This window comes from Molothrus aeneus, chromosome 6, assembly GCF_037042795.1.
Source record: "Molothrus aeneus isolate 106 chromosome 6, BPBGC_Maene_1.0, whole genome shotgun sequence".
NCBI classification, from domain to species: domain Eukaryota; kingdom Metazoa; phylum Chordata; class Aves; order Passeriformes; family Icteridae; genus Molothrus; species Molothrus aeneus.
Genome location: NC_089651.1, coordinates 8,541,061 through 8,559,393, shown reverse-complemented (window position 1 = coordinate 8,559,393; position 18,333 = coordinate 8,541,061). Strand labels below are relative to the sequence as shown.

The 18,333-nt window shown below is 43.1% G+C and overlaps 1 protein-coding gene across 4 annotated transcripts in view; it reads right to left on the bottom strand.

Moving 5' to 3' along the window:
• The window catches only part of CAPRIN1 (cell cycle associated protein 1), a 30,036-nt gene extending 12,021 nt beyond the window's left edge, over positions 1–18,015 (bottom strand). Inside the window, exons 1-9 of one of the 4 annotated variants that reach the window (XM_066552944.1) lie at positions 17,861–18,015; positions 17,319–17,524; positions 9,018–9,080; positions 7,749–7,835; positions 5,953–6,191; positions 5,757–5,839; positions 4,588–4,725; positions 3,983–4,035; positions 3,811–3,897 (exon numbers count right to left, since the gene is read on the bottom strand). In XM_066552944.1, coding sequence (XP_066409041.1) covers positions 3,811–3,897; positions 3,983–4,035; positions 4,588–4,725; positions 5,757–5,839; positions 5,953–6,191; positions 7,749–7,835; positions 9,018–9,080; positions 17,319–17,522 — 954 coding nt within the window. In that variant the 5' untranslated portion in view covers positions 17,523–17,524; positions 17,861–18,015. Of the gene's footprint in view, positions 1–3,810; positions 3,898–3,982; positions 4,036–4,587; positions 4,726–5,756; positions 5,840–5,952; positions 6,192–7,748; positions 7,836–9,017; positions 9,081–17,318; positions 17,606–17,860 lie in introns of those variants that run through there. The other 3 variants (XM_066552947.1, XM_066552946.1, XM_066552945.1) reach the window with 3 other exon arrangements.
• Between the last annotated feature and the right edge of the window lie 318 nt (positions 18,016–18,333).

The following is an 18,333-nucleotide window of genomic DNA, read 5'->3' as shown; positions in this document are numbered from 1 at the left end:
CCAGAAGCCCAGAAGCAGAAGCACAGATCAGGGAGGGCAAGAAAGCTCAGATTTACCAAACATATCCCAAAGTGGCAAACATCAACAAAGGAACAAACTGCAATGGGCTTTCAGACAGCACCTGATTAGACAGCAGAGCAACCAGCCAAGCTGGACATGGGCACCTCAAACATCCATCAGCAAGTACTTTGAAAACAGACAGTGACAAGGATGGTTGAGCTGCACTTTGATGGCCCTAACCAGTCCCTCACCTGCTCTTTAGGCAGCCCTGTAATCCAGAAGTGCCATTTTCAAAGCCAACAAATGCCCTTTAAAAATATCATTGTCTCTTACCATTACTTCTCTATTTCAATCAGCTGGTAACATCGCTAACATTCCAGATAAACAGCTATGCCTTAAAACTTAGTTACACAGGATATAAATTAGCATACAGGCACCTGAAAGGTCCAATATTGATGTAAAACACATGATTTCTTATTAGGACTGCAGAAAACAGATTTCTGTGCCCAGCCATGACAATTACAAACCATCCTATAACAAAGGTCTGAACTTTATGCCTCACACTGTCACTATCCACCCTCAAAGCCCGCATGTTCCTTATTTATTTCTCCAAGAAACCTACAGCATGTTCCAGCATCCCTACTGCCTGCCCATATTTCCAAACCTTGTTTGTCCCTGGCATTCTGCACATGCACTTGCCTCACCAACTCCAATGGTTTGTTCCTTGAGCAAATCCCAAACAGAGAATCTGAACAAAACTAAAAGCTAACCACAGTCCTCTTTGAGATCCCCTTCAGAACCAAACCACCACTGGTAGCAATCCAGAGAAGCAATTTGACAATTCCCATGAAAAATACACCTTGAGGCAGTCCACACTGGAAACCAAGCACAACTCTGCTCTATCAAACAGTCCCTGAATTTCACATTATGGACTGTTTCCAAATTAAGAATTAAGCCCTATGAGTGGAAAAAAAATATCTAGAGCACATATATAGACCTTTTGCACAGGACAAAATTTAAAAATTGAAGAAAAAGTGCAAGCCAGATCATCAGGTGAAACTTGAGTGGTAAAACCAACATCTACTCATCTCCTGCATAACTGTTACCAAAAGCACTCTCAGTTATTTGAGCCCTACCACTCAACTTACGGAGTCCAAGTCATTCACAACAATTCAGTATCTTCAAGAAAAAAAAAAAGGAGTCAATGGAATCATCAAGAACTCAACAGAGACAAAAATACCCAATGTTTTCCTTTTCCACAAATAGCATAGCAGTAACTTCAGATGGTATTTCATATTTTACATTATCTTTTCCAGTACTCCTTATTTGATGTCACAAGGAACAGTTTAGGACCTACTCCTTCAGCCTTATTAGCACTACCAGGGTACTCTGAGCAAGTAAACCATAGTAGGATGGAACAACTGAGCAAATTTCAAGTTGTGTGATTAATTTAACCTTGTCAGCAGGCAGAGCTGCCAGACACAAGGCAAGGAGACTGACAGGGGACTGACAGATTAAAAAAGAGAAGGAAAGGTAAAACCTCAAGTTTAATGACACCACAAGCAAAGAGAATGAACTTGTATTTTGTTAGTCTGAGAACAGTTTTCAATTCTACACAAAATCCATCCAACCAAAGTTCCACAATCTAAGACACAGAGAACTTTGTGTACAACCACACTCAGGCACCAATTACAGAAGAAGCAGTTAAAAAAATTAAACCCTACAAAACAACAATTAAAAACCCCCATAAATACTATTACCAATAAGGAACATATTCACCAAAATTAGAACATCCTATAATGCAAAGACACGTGGAAAATTCAAAAGGCAATTATTTAGTTTAAAAGTTATGGAAGGACCATACAAAAAACATCCTTGTGAAGACATCATCACTTCCCAAACTAGAAACACAGCACAGAAATCCTGACTGTATCACATCTACTTGAGGGTTACTGAAAGAAAAAGAGAGGAGTTTATGATATCCTCCCCCTTAGTGAACAATTACAGAGATCTTCTGAGCTAATGTTCTCTTTCAGATTTCAAAATTCACAGCTATCAGTGTACAACCTGTGTCACCCTCTTACCAAAGCACAATCCAGCTGCATTCTCCTGAGAAAGGATACTGTGGTGTCAGCAAGAATAATTTTACAGGCAGATATTCTCAATTTCCCTTTTTTTGTATTATAGCTTCTTTATTATGAAGAAACAGGCTTCAACTTTATTTTTTTTCTAAATTATTCCCTTCTAACATGTCAAAGATATTGGGTCAGAAAGGGCAATTGAAGCACACATTCTCTGTATTATCCTATGAAAACAAAGCTGAGCCAATTCCAGATTCAGCTGACCAGGAAATTATGAGTTTCTGAAATTTACAACCTGAATTATGCCTTCATCCATGCTCCTTTTATTAAGAACAGAGAACTGAACCACTCTGGACTCTTAGTAGAAACACAGATATAAAATGGGTATAATTGAAGCCAATTAATCAATAATTTTAAAATACTGTGCTTTCTAAGAACACTCCAACCAAGCATGACTTTAATGTATGGGTTTGGAGGGTTTCTTCAGTTTGTTAAGATAATTCTTAAAATACATTTAAAATTTTACATTTTAAAATTCTTAAAATTCAGTAGACAGTGAGTAGCAGTGACAATTTAAGAGTTTTTTAAGTAAGTAAATGAAATACTGTGACAAGGAACTACCAAACTCCTTCACATACATGGCAAAGCTGTCTACTTAGTTTTAGAAGTATCACACTCAACCTCAGTATTATTAAATCTCTAAGTGGTCTTCAACACTGTAAAATAGGAATTTCATCCAGACTCAATGTAAAAATCAGCCAGATTAGTTTATCAGATCAAAACAGCTGCTCTGTTTTTCAGCACTTCACAAGATGATGAACACTTATTCCACTCCTACACTTAAAAACAGCCAAAGGCACCAGGAAAGTCTAAAAAACTGACCATCTGCAATTTGCTGCTGCAGAAGGCTAAAATCAATCAAAAATTAACTCTCCAGCACCTGAAAGAAGCTGCTCATACTTGTTTTTCCCAGACAGACACAACTCAAGCTCCAACATACCAAACAGGGGCCTTTGTCTTTCCCCGTACACGAGGACCACAAATTCCAGTGCAATAAAATAATGGACTTGCACATGCAGCAAAGTCTGAGTGCAAATCACTGAACTGGGAATGGATCCCAACACCAGTGCACCACAAACACCACAAGTGAACACCGCTCAAGTGCAGAGGAGTAACAAGTGAGATACTTGAAGAGCTGTAGTTCTGGGAAGCAGAGATGTACATACATATGAGCACATTTTAACACCAAATGATGCACATAAGCGATCTGGAGTAGGAATTAGTTGAGTTACTCATTTTCAGCTCCCTCTCCAGGCACCTGTGCTTCATGAAAGCAAAACTACACCACACTGTCAGCAGCTGGGTAGATAAACTTTCAAGTTCTACATTTGCAGCTACGTTCTCCAAAAAGAAAAAAGACTTCAAAAGAAGTCCTTAAGTCTTTTTAAGCATAAGACTTTTAAGCCCTGTTTTCCCAAGCAAGCCACTAATGAAGAAAAGCAAGTTCTCTGCAAACTTAGCCAGACTAAATAGGTTTTATTTCTTTTTATTTTAGGTATTCCTGGGCTAAGTATGTAATTAAAGAATCAAGTAGCAAGTCCAAGCCTACTTAAATAAATGTATTCTTTTATATATTGGGGGAGAAGGGATGCAACACTAAAACCTATCATGAATTGTGAGCCAGCAGAAACAGGGATTGCAATTTTACCTGCAGTACACAAGATCTTACCTCAACCGTTTCAACTGTCCACTCATCTACCTGTTCCTTCTCACTACTGCTGAACTGAGTCTCTGCCATGAATTGTCTGTTTACATACTAAAATAAAAATAAGAAAGGGTATGAAAGTAAAAGTAAGTGGCATTGAAGGTATACAAAATGACAGTGTTTCTGTGAATAATACCTCAGTTGATTCAACTTCAGTTGGCTCAGTAAATTCTTCTGCTGGATCAGGTTCTGGAAGAAAAAGAAACAAACCATTTATGTGGGAAAATAAAAATCTCAAAACAACAATAATAAAGACCTCAACCACCCTCATGTTATAGACCTAGAAAATACAAAGTTAGATGAGAAAAATCTCGTGTCTCAGAATAAAGAAGAAATGTCATGGGTGTTAACAGAGAATTAGTAATAACAAATGTTCTCAGAGCTTTGAATTTAAAAGGAAAAAACCCATTAAATTCTCACTAGCGAGAGTTATGTTCAGCTATGCCTTCTCCACAAAAGGGAAAAATGTCCTGAGTTGTCTTAAAATTGGATACAACATTCCCAAGTTTCTTAAGTATGTAATTACACTGTCTGCTTCAGAAACTGCTCCCTTCTAGCTCAGCTTAAACTGGTGGGAACCACTGAAAAATGGGAAAAGCCTCAGGCAGCCACAACTTTGATCTTGGATGGTTTCAGTGCTAGAGATGAACACTGCATTTGCAATTTAATCACTCTGAGGAGTGCAGAGACATGACAGAACAACACAAATGTGTCAGTCACAGGGCATCTTCCCCTCCTCACCAGCCTCTGCTGCAGCGTCTTCTACTGCAGGTGCAGGTGCTGCCTCCTCTTCCTCACACAGCCCATTCTGGTGGTTGTGGGTGCTGTCAAAGTAACTGGTCTGAAGGATGCGTTCAACAATCTCCTTCAGTGCTTTATCTGGGGAAATGGAACAGGGAAACATCAGCACCACCTCAGTCCTCATCATCCTCTCTCTCCTTCCATCCTTCCTTCCAAAAGATTGCATGTACATTTTATGACCCTTTTGCTGGGAAGATGCTGCTGCCCCAAGCCAGTCCATGAGCACCAGTAAGAGATTTCTTCTCTTACTGGGTCACATTCAATAAATCCATAAATAACCCACTGTCATTCAGAAAAATCTGAAGGGCAAGAAGGATCTTAAGAGTACAGAACTCTTCAGAAGTTTTGTGGAGCACTTCACAGTGAGGTCAAGTTTATGAATTTAATTACTAGACTTTTATTCCTGTTACTTAAAACCATTACTGTAAGACAATTTCTTCCAAAACAACTAACTGTCAATAAAAATAAATCTACACAGGTACCATCTGATTCATGAGGGTTCTTCTCCTGAGGTGAAGTGTTCTTTGTAAGCAAAGAACAATTGCCCTCAGTGCTTCAGATGAATGCTGAGGCATCTTAACCCAAAAGACATCAGCACCATTGGCAAAGCAGTATTGCTGGCTGCCTAGGCCAGGTATTTGGGAATGATTTCCATAAAAAGCAGTCTGGTTGGCATGGTCACAGCCTGATCTGCAGGTAATCAATGAAGAGAGGGCAAAACTGCAACACTTTTTGCAGGAGCTAAGGGGGAGAGAACATCCCAGTAAGGAATGCCACGTTAGTGTACGTATTACACTGTCACCTTGTTCACACCCAGGTCTGCAGAAAACAAAGAACTGTTACTGAGCACCATCAGCAGCAGAATACTGCTGAAACAGCAGGAATAGACTGAGCTTCAATACTGAGTAATGCTGAGCCACTATAAAAAATACACCACAGACTGAGTACAAACTTCACAAGTCACTATTACAGTCCAGCTAAGAGCTGAGAAAAAGTAGTTCCTCTAAGACCTCACAGATAATTAACTGCCCAAGTTCTCTTACATCAGATGTGTTTTAGTTCAGACACAAATTCTGTGTGCTGTCTCTTCATGCAGAGACTGTACTTACAGGTTGTTCCACAAACTGGTTTTTCCTTCCCTTCCAGTAAGTCCCACAGGTGAACAGATGCTTGCTCATACTGCTCATTCAACCTTAAAAATTAATTAATAAGAGTTAATTTCGTACTGAGTCTTTAAATTACCATACCAAATACATTGTTAACTGACTGGCAATTAGAAAGAGGAGCACTTTGCTGTAACCCTACCTCACGTTCATGTCTCGTTCAGGGTAAACCAGCTTATAGAACTCATCCAGCATTGTCAGCTCCTCCTCTGTCAGCACTGGCACCCCGTTGGATCCCTGTTTGAGGTCGCTGCGCACTTCATCGTCCCCCAGCTTCTCCAGAATGAACTGCAGCTCCAGCACCGTCTTTAAACGCTTCTGCTCGGCCTCCTCTCGCATCAGCTGCTCCCTGCGAGCTGTCTTCTTTATTGTTTTCTGGATCTGCAATGGACCCAAGGAAAAAATCTTTGGAAATGTCTTTAACTGCTAAGAAAAGGTCCAGAGGAAGGCAAGGGAAAAGCCCAAATGCTGGGTTCTTCCATTTGGAAAGGCTTGGGTGATGCAGATTGTTCTGGCCACACAGAGAGCAGGAACAGAGAGGTTATTCACCATATCCCACCAGAGTAGGAAGCATTCATTGGAATTACCAGGAGATCAGCTTAAAACAGATAAACAAAAGACTGGTTTTTTCACACACCACAAGAGGGACCTCATGGAATGTTTTGACATGAAAGGCTGGGGAGATAGATAGACAGGATCAGCAAGTCCAAAAAAGGATTTCAACAAATTCTTGTCCCCAGTCAGACACTCCAGGGAACAAGCATGTGCATCCACTGCAGCATTCCCAGTGCAAGGCGCACGGCTGCAGGGAGGGAGAAGATGACACATCAGCAGCAGCCTTGTGCTCTGCGCTGAACCTTCCACAAGGTCTAAATGCAGCGCCACTCTGAACCTACAGGATGTTTCTTCCACTCTTCATCTTAATCCAAGTATCCAGTGTCCCAAGTTCAGCTGGAAACGTAATATTCTCTTCTAAAAAAATCTATCATAATGCTAACTTTCCCACCTGAAACATCCAAATTTTGTTTTTAAAAATCAAAGACATATCTTAAAATCAACTAACTAGAGACAGGAAAAGCTACCACCAAGTTTGAAAGCAGAGCACCAATCTGGTACTCCTGCATTCACTGGCTTGCTTTAGCAGTCAGCTGACCAGGGAAACACTTCAGAACAGACTTATCCAGAAAAGGATGTTCTCCATTACTAACATTCCATAAACACAGATGAACTGTGATGCCAGAAAATAGAGAAACAAGTTGGCTGAGTCCTACAAACTAATTCACAGCCACAGCCAATGTAGAAAGCAGTTTATAACACAAGGATGCTGCTGCCCTTCAAATTATCCCAGCCTGTTCACAAGCTAACTCTGCTCCTTAGAGCAGTCAGCTGTATTAACATCCACTACTCAGCCAATTCCTCCAATGCTGCTGCTCTTTCCACAACTCCCAAATTTTTAGAATTTAATTCTTGATTACAATATTATTCTGCATCCTTGATAAAACACCAACCCAAAAGATTACCTATTTCATAGTATCCAGTTAATGTACCCTTTACAAAACTAATATTGTCCCATAACGTAGTTTCAGACTGTATTACCAAGAAATGAAAACTCTATGAAATCAATTTAAGAAAAGGTTACCAATGGCAGCAAGTGACCATCTTTAACGTTGCATGACAGACCTGGTTCTGTGATCACTATTTTCAACACTTGTTTTGTGTCAGAAAATTACTTTATTCTTGTTTCCATACATTTATGTAGTACATCAGAAATTCTTCAGAAAACCTGACATCAACGAATATAAAAAAACCAGAAGAAAACAGTCAAACATAGAAGAAATCAAGGGCAATTTATCTCTGTAAACAGAGGTGACTACTGCCTCAGTGGAAGAGTTTAAAGTGTTTGGATAACCCACATGGCAATGCTTGATCTTTACTTACATCTTGGCTCAGAGCCATAAAACTCCTCTGCAGTTCCTTAGCAAATTCCAGATTATTTGTCACTTCCTGGTACTTTGACACTGCATCCTTAAAAAAAACCCAGAAAGACCACAAATGTAAAACATCAGCAACAGAACTGAATATATACTTCCAACAAATAAATTCCCACATTTTTTAGTTCTAAAGTGAGACATAGGATCCCTGAATGGGACTGCAACTATGTTAAGGTAAATTTAGATTTTCACAGGCCCAGATATCAAAGACTTGTGTATGTCCTTAGGGCTCCAGTTTCTTTAGATATGCTAAACATACAGAGAAATATGCCTTTATGTGCTCACATGGATGATGGACTGGTTTCATGTTTGGCTGCAGCCAGTTCCTGACAAAAACTAACAAACAACTGGAAGAATGGGGAGAAGAACAATCTGGCAACTCAGAGCTGCTTAAGAGTTTGAGAATAACTGCATTGTTATCTCCAGTCAGAGCCAAAACCAGAATATACAGAGCATTATGTCCCCATCTCCAGAAATCTTTGCTTTTGCTATCTTCTTAAACCTAACAATCTGATCTGCACCAAAGCAAACCAAATTCCTCAACCCATTTGGTATGACTGAGAAATTATATCAAAGCAGAATCAAATCAGGGGGATAGGGCTGAGACATTTACATTCCTGCTGTGACAAAAGAATGCATTTCTCCAAACTAACATTCATTTTTATCAAACCTGGTAGTCAAGCTTGATAAAAACCATGAGCTTCCCTCCTGAACATGGTGTCAGCTCTCTATCCTTCACAACAGGCCATCACAAAATAAAAATACACAGATCTGTGATATTTCAGTTCTCAGCTGGCACAGAACCACCAAAATGAAGATCAAATCATCCAAGGGACCAAGGGAAGCAGCTCATTCTCTTAAGTGTCAACAGCTGCAATAGTTGGAGGGTACACTTTTGTCACGTTCAGTGTCAAAAATCATCCATAAAACACTTTTGATCCTAGACTAGGAAGATAATTGTTAAGGATTTGACTTCACATAACACTGAGCATCTGGTAATGTCTTGAAGTATCAATGAGCATGTTTGCACCATACAACTGAATTTAAATTGATATTTGCTTTTTATTTACAACTGCAAAACTGCTGCTGAATCAAGCTCTGCAATAACCTACTTTAGAACCAGCCCCAAAAAGGAGAGGCAGGAAAAACTCCTCATCACAAAGATAACAAAACAATTTAACAGAGATCTGGTTAGGATTTTTTTGGTTGTTTTTACCAGTTGATCTTGATTCAGACGTTCTCCCTTGTTCATTCGTTCCTGGTAATCATCAAGTTTGCTCTGAAACAAAAGAAAAATGCAGTTATGAAGAGGCAAAAATCAATTTAAAGCTTTTTTCTACTTGTGCTAACAAAATTATGCATTCTAATATTACACTACACAGACTGTACCATGTTACACAAGCACGTAACTGTCCTGTAGAAAGCGTACAAGAGAAAAACTGTCTTCTGGGTTAAAATGTAAATATTTTCCCAAGAGGTAAATATTTTTATCTTATTTGGCTATTACAATGTCTTCATGGCTAGTTGGAATTTCCAAGGAAATTCACATTCCTCCTAAGGGGACAAGCACTCTCAATGCACATGTCCTTCAGTCCAAACACCAGAGAGCTGCACTGAGGGTTGAGGTAGAGCTTATCACCACTTTATCACTACAATACCAAAAATCTGACTGCAAACCCCCACTGTCAAGGCTATTAAGATTCAGAACTGTGTTTCTCTGTAGCTCCATCACTTAAGATAGTTGTAAAGAATTTTAAACAGTTTCTAATCCTCTGTGCAAGAATGCCCACCAACACAATTCATATTAATAGCTCTAAAATAGTTTTTGTTCAAGAGCATTAGGATTTTTCCCCCCACAGGAAAAAATTGAAAAAAGAATCATTAGGCTACTTTTCAGCAGGATCAGTTTTCTCATCTGCTTCAAGAGAAACCACACAGCAGAGTGGCATCAGCCAGAATCCAACTCCTGTGTGCCCCAGTGACAGATTCTACAGGCTAACTACAAAGGCTCTTCCAAAGGAAGCAAAGCCTCTAAGGGTTACACACCTAATTATTACACTGTTTTCACCATTTCTGTATTAGCACAAATTACTGCATCTGGAATGAAATTTGCCATGATCTAATTTAAAAAGTTATTAAAACAAATCCTTAACAATTATTTTCCCAATCTAGGATAACAAAACACAAGAAGTGGGAGAATATTTAATTTTGAATGTCAAAGATGCCACCACTGTCTCAGGGTTTACATTTGCACTGAGTGACACCTTGTTTGGCTGCTGTTGCTCTTCATTTCAGACTTTTCAGTTAAAATACTTTACTGCTATTTTTCTAGTTAATTCAACTTCTATTCTATGCTCAGTCTCAGACTTTTGGAAAGATCAAAGTCTGTGGAACAGTTTATCAAGCAAGCTCCTCTTCCAAAGTATTTGATGCCCATCATTATTTCCTGACACCCTAACACCCTTATGAGGCTTGGTCCATTTGATGTCATTTTTGGTGCTGGATCTTTTTAAGTCCTCTAGGTCAGGCAGAACATTTAACTACTTCACCTTCCAGTGTATCAGAGCCAGCAATGGCCTAGGAAAGTCAAAGCAAGAACTTGCAGAGCTCCAAAAATATATTACTGGGAGTTTCATGCTGGGGACAGAAACTACATGGTAACAGTTGTTAAATGCAGCAGCCACAGCTCGTAACAGATCAAAAAAGCAGCCCTGGAGAGCATTTGGCACACTGCAAATCTATCTCAACAGGAAATAAGGTCAGGTTACTCTTCTCCATCCTGATCTCAGAGCAGATGATGACATGCTTGGACAATCACAGGACAGCCTCTTGATTTGGGAGAGCGTGGCTGAGCTGTGCAGCCAAAAGGGAGGTAAAAGAACTGAACCACTGCAGTGCCCCAGTGCAAAGCCAGGTCAACCCACACCTCTGATGGCTGAAATCCTAAAGCAAAGGGGCTTTGCAGACAAGCAAATTTCAAAGGAAGTTCCTACTTGCTCAAGTCACTGGCTCCCCTGCTGCAGATTACAATTCCCCTGGTCACCCTGATGCAATTGTTTGTGAGGCTGCTCGGTAAATAGACTGCAAACATGAGCCAGCTTGAACAGGGTCTACAAAAATGCACTAAAACAAATTCTGTGGTCCACTTTCCAACACCAACCCCTAAACAACAACAGTAAAACAAAATGGGTGGAACGCTGTATTCCAGAACACTACTTTGTTTGACTTTGTTGAAAAAAACAACATATATTGCAAAATTACACTGAAACATTCACAGAATCCCCTTTGTGGCTGAGGGCATAAGGGAGGGAAGAGGCAAAAATACCCTAAATAACTACAATTTTTTCTGTATACTTTTTCCATGCATGGTTGGTCCTTTCAGACTAAGCTATTGCAGTAACACAGTGAACAATGCACAAGGTTTTTCTTGAATGGTCAAATACTCTTAGGTCTAATGTAAATGCTTTGCTTATTTTTATTCAACTAAAAAGCCAAGGATAATATGTCTCTTTCTGTTAGGAATAGAAGAAAAGTTACTTGTCTTCACATTTACTTCTTACAAAATATTCCTGTTGGGAAGGTAAAAGGGAGGAAAGCCTGTCAGCTGCAATGCAGAGGACAAGCCAATGTACGTTTAGTTAAATGTTACCACAAAGATTTGGACTGCCAAGTAAGCATTCTTCTATCATCACAAAGACACTTTTAAGATCCAAAGCTGCATTACACAGAAATATTAAGTAAAACACCTTCCTTTTTAATCTGCACTGTCAACTAACAACAATCCAAGAGCAGCATTAGAGCTGTAAAACAACTGCAGTGAAATTCCTGCTCAGGAACCTACTGCAGTGCCTGCAAGAGGGCAAGACTCTCTTCATCTTACCCCTCCTTACACAACTTCACCCTCACTCCTCAGACAGAGATCTCCGAGCACGAAAACCAAACCAGCAGGAAAAAAAATAACCCAGTGGCAAAGTGAGCACATGAATTGTGTATTGAACAGCTCGTGAGTCAGCAGCTCCCAGTCCTGCAGGCAGCCAGCCACTCTGCTTCAGCTTTTTCCGCTGAGATACCTGAAGTATTTTGGAGTTTCCTGGGGAAAAAGCACCACTAACAGGCTCTCTTGGGACTGTGGGGCTCACTGCTTAACTATGCCCTGGATTTTACTTTAATAGGAATCCAAAACTGAGTTACTTTATTGCACTAATAGACAGTTCTCTTCACCTCCTCTGAATTGTCTCAAAAACATCATCCTGAAGTGGAAACAAAAACTGCAGTTACCTGGCATTACCCTCCAAACCTAGCCTGGTTTTAGAAATGCCTGACCACTGAGCCACCACTTCCAGTGCTGTGCTGCAAACTGGATCACTGGAATCATCAGATTAAAAATAACCCTTAAAAAAGGGGGTCAGGAGCAGGAGGGAGGCTCTATATTTAACCAGATAATTTCTATGCTGTGGTTCTACCAATTACAGCAGCACAAGTGTGCACAACAAGCTGCAAGGTGACAAGGTAACCTCTGCCAACAGCTGGAGTAAATCTTTAGTAATTCAAACTCTACCACACAACGTAAGAAATGATGGAAAGGACATTCCAAGTTTGTCTCCTTAGGTATCTCTAAAACTGAATGAATGTTTTTGACAGCACAAAAGCAATTAAGATAACCAAAAATTTAAAACAGCTGTGTAATACAGTTTGCATTAAAGCCAAGTAAATGCCAAGTTAAAATTAGAAGTTTGTTAACCTGTTTTACATCTCTGCATTGTGATTTGTTTGCCCACCACCATCACCTCACAGTTTTCATGGCTTTGCAGCTAAAACTGCCCAGAAATGACCAAAAAGCCCCACAAACCAAAACCAGTCTTCTATTTCCTCAAAAAAAGAAAAAAGTAAAACACTTAGCAAGGAAGTTCAGAACCTCTCAAAACCAACCAATTCTGAGCAGCTGTTTCAGTCCTGAGTTAGAACCAGGAAGATGGAAGGATACAATAACACCAATACTCCAGAACACAAAACACTTACAGGTCTTCTGTTTCAATTGAATTGATTTTTTGAGTAACAGTAGTAGATATTCTCGTGGGAGGGTTTTTCCCCACAGTCTGGGAAGTTTCATGGTTTAGAAAAAATATCTGCATAATGTATTAGTTTTTAAACAAAGGACAAGGACACATCAATTCTGAGACTGCAGTTTCACGATCAGTTAACCCCAGAGGCAGAAAAAGCTTCTTCAATAACCAGAATTAAGTCACAGAGGAGTGGAACCCCAAGTTTTGGTGACTGCAGAGATTTCTTTCCAAATCACCACCATACAGGATTTCCTACATAAACACACTGAATTAACAGGGAAGTTGACTACACTGTAGAAGACATGGATTTTGCTCTACACATAATTTTTGTTCCAAAAAGTTACTTTTACAAATGAATTCTAGAGCACAAATGTGTCTCTCCTAACACATTCTGCATGCCTTTTTCTTCAAACAAAAACCATGATCCAAACCCCAAAGCGGCATCTGAAAAACTGAAACTAGAAGATGTTTCACAGCTCCTTGGACTCATCATGCATCCAGTTAACTGAGCTCACTGTGAGACAATCCCTATTTTACAATAACCAGTTAAAACCAAAACAGACCAGCCTGAAACCTCAAAGCACCAGCACAAGATTTCACAGATAAACTGCTCGGGTTTTTTGACCCGAAGCTTGAGATCCAGAGAGGTTTCAAAGAAAGATTCAGGCTTACAATACACTGTCTGAAATTAATTTTACAAATTGTTCCATGCTAAACCTCCAAAGAATAATTTCAAACCAAACCTTCCAAGGAGTGGTTCTGGAGCCACTCACAAACCTGAACATCCAAGGGGCCCAAATCATGGACAAATGCCCTGAGAGCTGCTACCAATGGGCAGCTTCAAGCTTCCTGCCACCAGAATGGAAAACTGACCCCAGCTTTTACTACAGATTCCTGTTTCCCATGGGAAATCCAAGGGGATTTCAATCCAATTTTACTGAACCAAGTCACATCACCTTGAGATGTCCACCTGCTGTTCTGTGAGAGCTCTTGTGTAGCAAGGACAGCAGCACCTGTGAACTGCTCATTCTGCACCCAGCCAGGATTACACCAAGGAGGAAACTCAGACAAGCTGATAAAGTGACAGCAGCTCAAGTTACCAGGCACAGGCAGTATGTGCCATCTTTCCAACTCCAGACACCAAGCTCACATCAAGCTCTAAGCTCACATGTTACCCTGTGAACATCTGCCCATCCCCTAGTCCACGTGGTAGCACATTAATTATTTTGCCCCTTTGGCAGAACATTTGTTTGATGAACTGTTCTTACATGGCTCATGCCCTATTACACAAGATGAAAGCAAAAACAACTGGGTTTTTTTAATTCAGCCCTGAAACAAAACCAGAGCTTGATTCAATTGGCTTAAAATTTGGAAAGGATTTTCTCCTCTAAAAACAAAAACTAGAAGAGCTAGGGAGAAGGAGAAATTGAAGGTGAAATATTTTCTCCTAGGGAACGTGGACAGCTGGCAGGATTCTAACCCCAGACACCTGACAAACACCTGGAGGAGTCCAGGCAACTTTCAAATTAACTAAACTTGTCAACATAAACTTGAGTTGCACATCTGAAGGTCCTGGAGAGAAAATACCTCTTTAATTACCCCTTTCCATGCACACACAAATATCTTGTCATCTAAGAGCAGAGGACAGCATTCCTATCTTTTCCAAATGCAAAGAGATGAGGGGAACACAGACGTTTTCAGGCCATGTTTTCATATTCATTTCTGAACAGCAAATCAATTTATCCCAGTCCCTTTTAACAAAAGAAATACTCATTCTTTCAAATGAGGTCACATTTAGAAAAATGAAAGTGTAACTAATAATCCAGTGGTTTTAGTTTATACAGAAACATTCAAACTAATACAGACCAAAGTTATAAACATTATTTCAATTTGTATTTTGGTAGTCACATTATTTTATCCTCTGTGTTTGCAGGTAAACATCACAAACTTCGCTCCAAAAATTCTAATTTCTTTATGAAGAGTGACCTCTCCTCTACTAAAAGCTGCACACTTCTTTTATTTAAAACCTAAGATGGTACCTCTTCCAGAGCAGTAATTTTTCATCCTTCAGAAATGTGTGTCTAAGTATTTATTTGTGTTCATCCTGTGACACAAAGCTCTGAAAATCATCTCTACTGGCCTTCGTTAGCAGCTGCTGACAAAGAAAGGATTAACTGTCCAACTGAGCACAAGTTCCCAGTGAGATTTACTGCATTTCTCACCCACTCCTGGCTCTGCAGTTTCCAGAACAATTTTACTTTCTGGATGCTTGGAAAAATTAAAAATATATTCTTGTCCAAAGATGCAAAATGTAAGGAAATCCTGCTGTGTACAATGAGCTTTGTTTTAAGACACAAAGCATGTACTGCTCCCTTTACTAAAGAACATTATTTACTACAGAACTCTTGGTTCCCCCACCAAGGGAGAGGCTCAAGCCCACAAATGAGTTCCTTTGCTTTAATACACCAAAACCCATTCCTCTCATAACTTTTGTAGTGCTTATGAGTCCTCCTTCAGGAAGTTTCAGAACTTCAGCCCATTAAGACTTAGGAATCTTTGACTTTAATTCATCAGTGACAGACAACACTTTTCCTTTTTAAGCCCCCTTGCCTGTTCTTTAAGCCCACATTGCCCAGCACAGAGTATTCAAAAAATAAATGCTTTCAGTAATTTTCATGGAACATCTTCCAACAAAAGCCATGTCCAGAAAAAAAAAGGGCACTTTGTCCCCTCTACTCACTTGGTAAAACACTAAAACTCCACTCAAATAGAATGGAATGGCTAAGGCAAGTGTAAATTATTTAAAAGTAAATAAAAACACCGCTCCCAAGGACCCTCACAGCAGTAACACTGTGCTTTATCCTCCACTTACTAATTTTGGTTTTTAAAATACATGCTTTTAACATAATAAAAAATATTTTCAGAGGATTTTTGTGTATGTTGGGTACAACAGTTAATTTTCAAACAATTTTTTTTTGTATTAGAACAACTAGAGACAGAAAGATCAGCTTTCTTTCTCAAGCTGAGGACCAGTATTGGCTGTGCAGATATTCCTGTGTATTAATGCCAAGTTTAAGACAGACATCTTGTCCTGTCTACACACAACAGACATGGAGGAAAAGCTCCTCTGACTCTAAAACTTACCTAAAATGGCCTGGCTTGCTGCTTTTTGCCATGTCATCTCTAAAAACCAGGAAAATCCCACATCCAGTTTTGAAATGGGAAGCTACACTGTACACAGTGTATTTATACAGTGTATTATTGATACACAGTGTGTTATTTATAGGTAAAGCAAAGCTTCTCTCCTTTACAACCCACCTGTACAGACTAATTTACTGGGAGTACTTCCACCTTATACAATATGGAACACTATGAAAAATATCAAAAGTGACAGTTAAAAAAATTAATAGAACAGTTATTCTGCTAATTCACTTCTAAAAATAATAAGAGCTTTAGGGCTCTAGCACAAATAATAAATTTCTTAGGGAGTAATTTTAGCTTGGCACTGTAGTGTTTTGAGGCAAGTCTTGAGGCTATGTATTAGTTCTTTTACTGATGGACACCTCATGCTCTGGAGGTTGTAAAGCCCTGTGAAGCTCATTTAATCTGCCACCACCGAGAGGGTGCAAAACACGCCGCGAGTAACCACGGCAGCCTTTTCCTCCCGTGCCACAACTCGAACCGTCCGAGCACCAGGGATTGAGTAGCTGCTCCTTCTAAAAATAACCCGAGAAAGGCCGCTTCCAGCTGGGCTCAGGCTCCCAAAGAGTTGAGCTTAGGGCGATGGAAAGCGAGCGGTGACACTGGGGCGGGGTGGGGTGGCCCCGGCTTTGTGCGGGCGGCACAATGAGCTCCGCCGGGGAGGCCGGGCCGCCGCCATGTTACAGCTCCGCGTCCATGTGCCCGGCTCCGGGGGCACCGCAGCCTCTGCCCGCCCGCCCCGCGGGCACCGGGCGCGCTCCGGCCGCCGCACGGAGCGGGGATGTGGGGAGCCGCTTCCCGGGATGGCGCGCCTGGGAAAGGCCCCGCCGCGGGGAACAAAAGGCGGAAGGAGAGGGAAGGGGAAGGGAGCGGCGCCGCCGAGGGGGCTCCGGGCAGCGGGGACGAAGGGGGGGTGGGCAGCCGCGACCCCTCCGCGCTCTGCTCCGCGAGCTGGGGGGAAACTGGGCCGGGTCCCGGGGCGACGGGAGGGCGGCCGGGGATGAGGCAGGGGAACCCCGGGAGGGGAAGGGGCAGGCCGGGGGAGCGGCGCTCGCCCTTCTGGAACCTTCCAGGAGGCGGCCTCTGGGGGCCACGCCGGGAACAATCCGGGAGGGCTCGGCGGAGGGCCCGGCACAAGGGAACGGAAGGGAAACAGGCCAGACCGGCTCGGGGGCAGGGGCGGCCGAAGGCGAGGGACAAGGCGGGTGGGCACCAGGGCTGGGCTGGGGGGTCTGAGGGGACGTGAGGATCACCTTCTTCTTCTCCAGGTTGCGCAGCTTCTTGTCGATAACCCCCAGGATCTGCTTCATGGCCTCGGTCTGCACCGTGGTGATGTTCACACCCGCCGCCGCCTGCGGGGCCGCCGCCGCCGGGGCAGCCTCGCTGCCCGGTCCCGCTTTGCCGGTGGTGCTGCCGGTGGTGCTGCTCGCCATGGTGCTGTTGGTAGCCGAGGGCATCTCTGTGAAGGAGGGAGGGCGGGCGAGCGGGAGAGAGAGAGACAAGAGAGCGGAGAGAGCGCCGGGCGCGTCACGGGGGGGGAGCGCGGACGGCGGGGACGCGCGGGAGCGCGCACGCGCACGCGCGCACACGAGCCGCACCTGCCCCGGCGCGCGCGCCCCTGAGGGGGCCCCCCCCAAAGCCGCCCCTCCCTCCCTCGGCGCGCGCGGGGCGGCGGTGGTCACGTGACGGCGCGGGGCGGCCGCCTCGCGCCCAACGGTCATTTTCCCCTCACGCTGCCCTTCCCCCCCCCCCGCCCCGCTCGGGGTGTCCGGAGGGGCCTCGCCACCCTCCTCACCCTGTGCGCGACTGAGCCCGGGGGGGACACGCTGCGCTCTCTCTCGCTCGGTAGGAATGGCCGCCTCAGCCACGCTCCAGCCCCGCCGCCCGCGCTGCTCCTGCTACCACGGGAGAGAGAGAGAGAGAAGAGAGGGAGGCAGGGAGAGAGAGGCAGCGGCGGCGCGCACGCCGGCGCGTAGAGGCGAGGCGGCGCGGGAGCGCGCGGGGTCCTGGCCGGCTCGCGGGTTCCCGCGGAGAACGCCTGAGCCCGCGGCGGCAGCTGCCGCGCTGCCCGCGCGGGGGAGGCGCGGCGCGGCGGGGCCTTCAGGCGCGCGGCGGGCGGCCCCGCGGCAGACACAATGGTGGGGCGGCCCTCAGGGGTTCCCGGGTGTCCCTGAGGGGCTTCCGGGCCGCCCGCCGCCCGCTCCCGGCACTAACGCCTCCAAAGCGCCTTTCTGTGCCCTGCGGCGGGTCCCCACACCGGGGGAGCCC